This window comes from Macadamia integrifolia, chromosome 9 (assembly GCF_013358625.1).
Source record: "Macadamia integrifolia cultivar HAES 741 chromosome 9, SCU_Mint_v3, whole genome shotgun sequence".
Classification (NCBI taxonomy): Eukaryota; Viridiplantae; Streptophyta; class Magnoliopsida; order Proteales; family Proteaceae; genus Macadamia; species Macadamia integrifolia.
In genome coordinates, this window is record NC_056565.1 from 27,650,614 (window position 1) to 27,656,325 (window position 5,712).

A 5,712-nucleotide genomic window follows, 5' to 3' on the forward strand; every position below is an offset into this window, starting at 1 on the left:
TAGTTCTCCTAATAGCTTATGTCTATTTATAATACAAAAAGTAGGAGAAGCAGGATGCTTGTCTAACTCACATCTGAGCATAATTAAAGTCTTTGGCCATAAGGTTAAAAGTTTTTCAAATTGTTTATCAAAAAACAGCTTTAGGTCTTTTGCGTCACTCCACACTGCGTTCACCTTCCACCTTTTGGTCCTTGCCCATTTCAGCCCCTTGAGAAGACCCAGAGCCTCTGCCTCATCACTTTTTTCTGTCAAAACATAGTTTGATTCACATAAGATATTTTTGTTTTGGGAAATAAAAGCAATTGCCTATGCAGACATGGTGTTCTGTTTGTCCATGATACTAGTAATGATGAAAGTGATTGCCCTTGGTGTTTATGGTGTGGGTGTGATGATGGAGTATATCAATTTATTGTTATAACTTCAAAGCAGTATATTTCACTTTCACAAAAACTGAATGTGAGACCTAGAGTAGAACTTGAGATTGAGAAAAGACAAAACAAATTTCACTTTTATTTTCTAGGTATATAAAGATCTATTCATTCATGACGAACACCCGAAGGGAAAATCACAAGTTTCCATCACCAACCAAGCAAAATTTGGCCTTCCAAGCTGAGGTGTTCACCATACAATTGGATTCCATAGAAATAAGAATGAAATTATATTCAGCTAAATGGAGAAACAAATTTAATTTCACAGCCACATCTTTCACTCTGGAACTTTAGAAAAGAAAAACCATAAATAATCAGTTGAGAGAGAGAGAGATCTTCTACCAAAAAAAAGAAAAAAAGAGTAATTTACATCCTCTCCTCTGTATTTTGCTCTTATTACATCTCCCTCCTTGTGTTTTTAGAAATTATGTCTACCTCCCCTGTAAGATGTGGGGTGTTAATTTTGAATTGTAAAAGACGATTTTGGCCTTTTGTCCTTCAATTAGAATATATATTCCTATTTTACCCTTATCCCTTATGGTGTTTTCTCATACCATTTTCCCCAAAATTAAAAAGAGATTAGAAGATTAGAGCTTGAGAAAAACTGAATGAGATTCAACATCTCTGGCGAAAGGTGACGATGGCAACCGGCAACATCTACAGACGACGACAACGACAGTGAGGAGTTTTCCTTCTTTCTCTCTCCTTTCGTTCTGAATTTCTTCCCTTGATACTATTATTCTCATGAAGCTTATAGTTCGAAGGCATCATATGCTACTAATTTTAGTTCTAAAATGTCTGATTCTAAAATCAAAGGCTTTTGTTGTTATAAAGTTTGGTCCCAAGCTTCCTATTTCTTTATTAGAAACAGAAATGACAACATTAACAACGGAGTCGCATAAGATGGTGAAGAACTACCAACGTTTTGTACCACCCAAAGATTGAAATGAACACCTCCTCTTTTTGGAGGAGAACCTCGTCACTTGTACCAATTTTTTCAAATTGAGAAAAGATGTATATCAGGGTAAAGGGTGAAAAAATAAAAATACAATAATGAGAGTAATATGAGTATTACTAAACTATTGTTCAAATTTGATAGTAAGTTAACAGAGTGAGTATACTTATAAAATTTAATATACTATAAAGGAGGTGGGTGTAATTTCTGAAAACGCAGGGGAGGCAGATGTAAATTACTCAAAAATATCAGATCCTTTCTCGTTACCAAGCTTTGTATACATACATACATACATACAAACATATCTACAGGCTCAAGTTTTCTCCTCGCCCCGTGTAGGGTGGGATTTCATAACCAACACTGCATACGTACAAAAATACATACATCTCTACCGTCTCAAACTCTCTTCCTCAACTACGTTCCGTATAGTATACCGCCTACCACAAAGGAGAAAAAGCCAAAATGAAAAACAAAAAGGAGAGGCAGATTTATAAGTCCAGGCTGATCGGGGATCGGCGAAATCGCTATGATCGGAATCTTTGTGCTTCGGCCTTTTCTTCCCTCAGCTCATCTCTAGAGTCCAGAGACTGGAGTGGAACTTATGAGGTAGGTACAAGCTTTCACATACCCCCTATAGACTTCTAGAAGTAGTAGCAGTATCAGTATCAGTAGTGGTGGCAGCTTCTACAGTCTCTATTTAGATCAAGCCATCTTCGACCTAGCTTCTCCTCCGCTTGTGATCCATGGATGCCCTGAAAATTTAGAACAGAAACACAGATCAGAGATACATTAGTGATTGAAACGGAGAAAAAGGAATGCAATCGCTAACAAAACCAACCGAGGAAATGAACTAACAGAAAGTAAACAAATACAGAACCAGGAAAAAAGAAACCTAAAAATGGGAAACTAAAAGTTCTTTAACGGAACGCATTCGGACGGTTACGGTCTCTCAGTCTTGCCCAAACGAGAGGGAGACTACAAACTGATGAGAAAATTGGTGGGAAATTAAAAAATTGAAGCAAGAAATCAGAAAAAAACAGAGTCGCTCCAAGATCAAATAATTGGCAACCAAGAAAAATCGCGAGATTAAGTAAAAGTAAAGAGAAACACTGTACACAAATTGTTGATTTTAGAAATAAAACACCATAACGAAAAAATTTCAATCAGTAAAGAGGGGTCCATCCCCAAGACACTAATCCATGGCAGTCCAAACGATTTAAGAACGTGAAAGGAAATATCACACTTACCGAGTACTTGCTCGGCGGAAAATCTCTTGGAGACGTCCTTTGAAAGCATCTTCCGCAAGAGATCCTTCGCCGCCGGCGAGACGGAGTAAAAGTTCCGAGTCGGAAAGCGGAGATTCCCCCGAAGCACCGCCTCAAAGATCTCAGCAGCAGAATCCCCAAAAAAAGGCGGGATTCCAGACAACATTATGTACAAAATAACTCCAGCACTCCAAACGTCCACCTTCTCAGTGTAATCCCTTCCAGAAAGCACCTCAGGCGCAACATAGTAAGGCGTCCCAACGATCCCCCTCATGGGTAACCCGTCGTGAAAGATCTCAGCAGATCCAAAATCAGCGAGCTTCAACCGATTCCGACTGTCAAAGAGTATGTTATCTGGCTTAATATCACGGTGAGCAACACCCGTCCGGTGACAATGAGCGATCGCCTCCATCAAAGGCAACATAATAGCAGCAGCTTCAACATCAGAGAAAGTGCGCTTGGAGATACGATCGAAGAGGTCGGAAGAATCACAAAGCTCCATAACGATGTCGAGATACGCATCGTCCTCGTAAACATCGGCGATTTGAACGACATTAGGGTTGCCGCTGAGAAGTTGCATGATCTTTGCCTCTTTGTCGACGCATTCTCGATCAACGGAGTCGGAGAGGAGACGCTTGTCGATGGATTTCAAGGCGAAGAAGTCGCCGGAAGCAGGAAAGAAGCACCGGAAAACGGTACCGAATCTTCCCCGACCGATCTCTTCGCAAACCTGGTAGACTTTCTTCAATCCCTCGCTCATCTCCTAGATGCTTCGGTTCCGCCGTTTAAAGTATGACTTTAGAACAGAAAGGTCAGCAGGTGTAGGTATTTATAGAAGGGGAGGAAGAGTATACAGTTGACACTTGGGAGTTGAGAGGATTTCTCAAATCCGAAACAATTGGGGGAATATTCGTTCATATGAAAACACGTGTCGTCTCCAACGGCTTATTAAGTTTTTTCTCGAAATTGCCAACGGTGCTTTTGCTTGGTAAGTAAGTTTTGTGATGATTTTGTTTGCTAGTGAGATAAATAATTTACATTCCCGTTTTTACCCCTATATTTTTAAGAAAAGGCATAGATTACCCTTATAAAGTTGCCAGTACGACTATGCGACCGTAAGATTGATGTGAGGGATGATTGCACGGTGGCCACTTTGAAATGTTTCGCCGGAAATTTCGCTTTTTATTATGACAGTTGCCCGTTATTTTTTTTTCTCGACCCTACTCTTATTCTTAAATTACCACGGAATCCCATCCCTCCCATCTTGTAGTACCCTTCACCCAATTAATCCAACTTTGCTCTTTGCTCTTTGCTCCATCTCAATTTCCCATCCTAGCCTCTTTTCCCTTTGTTCTCCCAAACCCGCTTGCATGTCTCTTTCTCCCACGATCTTGTCTTTCCTTTTCGACTCCCAACACTCCTCTCTTCCCATTCTAACTCCCCTGCCACATCTCCGAATATTTACCATTCAATTCAATATACTTATCCTCATCCTCATCAATTTTTTTTTTTGGTAAAGAACGAACACCTACTTGGTGAGCAAATGTCGGGTGTGAGAGGAAACAAAAGGCAAGGGTGGGGCAGGAGTGGAGGTGGAGTTGGGGCAGTGGGAACAAGGCCTTGAAAGTAGGCAGTGGGTGGAGTTGAGCTATCAGAGGTGTTGTAGAACAGAAGGGACATATAGGGGTAATTTAGGAAATTGGAATTAATAGGAAAGAAAAAGAGTTGGAAGTTTCTTTTCTAAGGGAATCATAATATAGGACAAGCACAGGGAGTGATGGTAATTTTTCCTATATTTATTAGTACTATTGAACCATCTGTTTTTCATTCAGTTATTAATAGGTATTGTTATGGTAAAAGATGCTCACCACTCACCACTGATGGCATGCCAAGTGGACCCAGTGGAACGAAGCGAGATCAAGCCCAATAGGCCTTGGTTCAAGGCATGTCGATTGGTCTGGGTGTGACCAAGCTACATTCCCGATTGTTGCCTGCAATATAGCGCAGATAAAGCACAATTGACCCGCACCCATGATTAGACTAGTTGCTGAGTGACTACAGTATGACTACATATGAGTAGCACTCGTGAACAGTAAAGCCGTATCCAAACTATAGTTGTGGTTCAAGTAGGACAATATTTGAGTTACAATCGAGCGGTTGGACTATACCTCACCATAGGTTGGCGACAAGTGATCTACCATCAAGTGCTTGGCAGAGGGTAGGTCGGCAACCAAACTACCAAATCAAGGACTCCAGATCTTCCTTAAAAGGAAGGAGATCTCCGAGTGCATGCGGGATACAAGAAGCTCCCATAACTGAGATGTCTTCTAGATTCACTCTCCTAATATAACTCTTGTTATATATGGAATCCTAATGAAAATTCAAGTGAAAAAACAAAAACCCGAACTCAACCCATTGTAATTGTACTTGGATCAAAACAATTTTAATAGATTTTTCTTTCCTGTACCATTAATGATTTTCAGTTTTCTTAGGACTTGTCAGTCTAAACAATTTTTCTGTTCCATATTAAACAAGAGAGGAGTTATAGCTTGAGACTTTGGGCAGTACAACTTGAAATTAGAATTGTTAAAAATGCAAAGGAAAATTCTATTTGTGATAGGCATTGGCGAAAAGAGGTAATTTCACTTTTTTTTCTCCTTTTAATTATAATTCAATTCTTTTTTCAATAATGATAAAATCCTATCATTTTACATATATACTTAAAAAAGAAAATGTACCAACTAATGAAAATTCTTAAGAAAGAGATAATGGTAATTTATTTTAAATTATTATAATTTTTATTTTTATTTTAAAAAATTAATAAAAATAAAATAAAAGAGTAATAAAAAGAAGATAACAATTATAAGGCTCTACAAACTTTCCCCAGCACATGAATCAATTGTTTTTTGGTGGTGTGCAATCGGATTTATGTAATTAGCTTCTAGATAGTACATGGGAGTTCTTCTATAGCTAGAAAGACTTTGAAATGTAATGAATGTGGTGTCCACTTCTCAATCCTTTTTATTTTTGTGGAAAGGTGTCCACTTCTTTCCTTTGAAAAAAA

General features: G+C 38.9%; 1 protein-coding gene across 1 annotated transcript; it reads right to left on the reverse strand.

Annotated features, from left to right (window-relative positions):
* Nucleotides 1-1,618: 1,618 nt before the first annotated feature.
* LOC122088561 (phosphoenolpyruvate carboxylase kinase 1-like) lies at nt 1,619-3,466 on the reverse strand. Its single transcript, XM_042657863.1, has 2 exons — nt 2,631-3,466; nt 1,619-2,135 (listed from the first exon to the last, which is right to left on the reverse strand). The coding sequence occupies exons 1-2, from the start codon at nt 3,406-3,408 to the stop codon at nt 2,086-2,088; spliced, it is 828 nt and encodes a 275-aa protein (XP_042513797.1). The 5' UTR covers nt 3,409-3,466; the 3' UTR covers nt 1,619-2,085.
* Nucleotides 3,467-5,712: the final 2,246 nt, after the last annotated feature.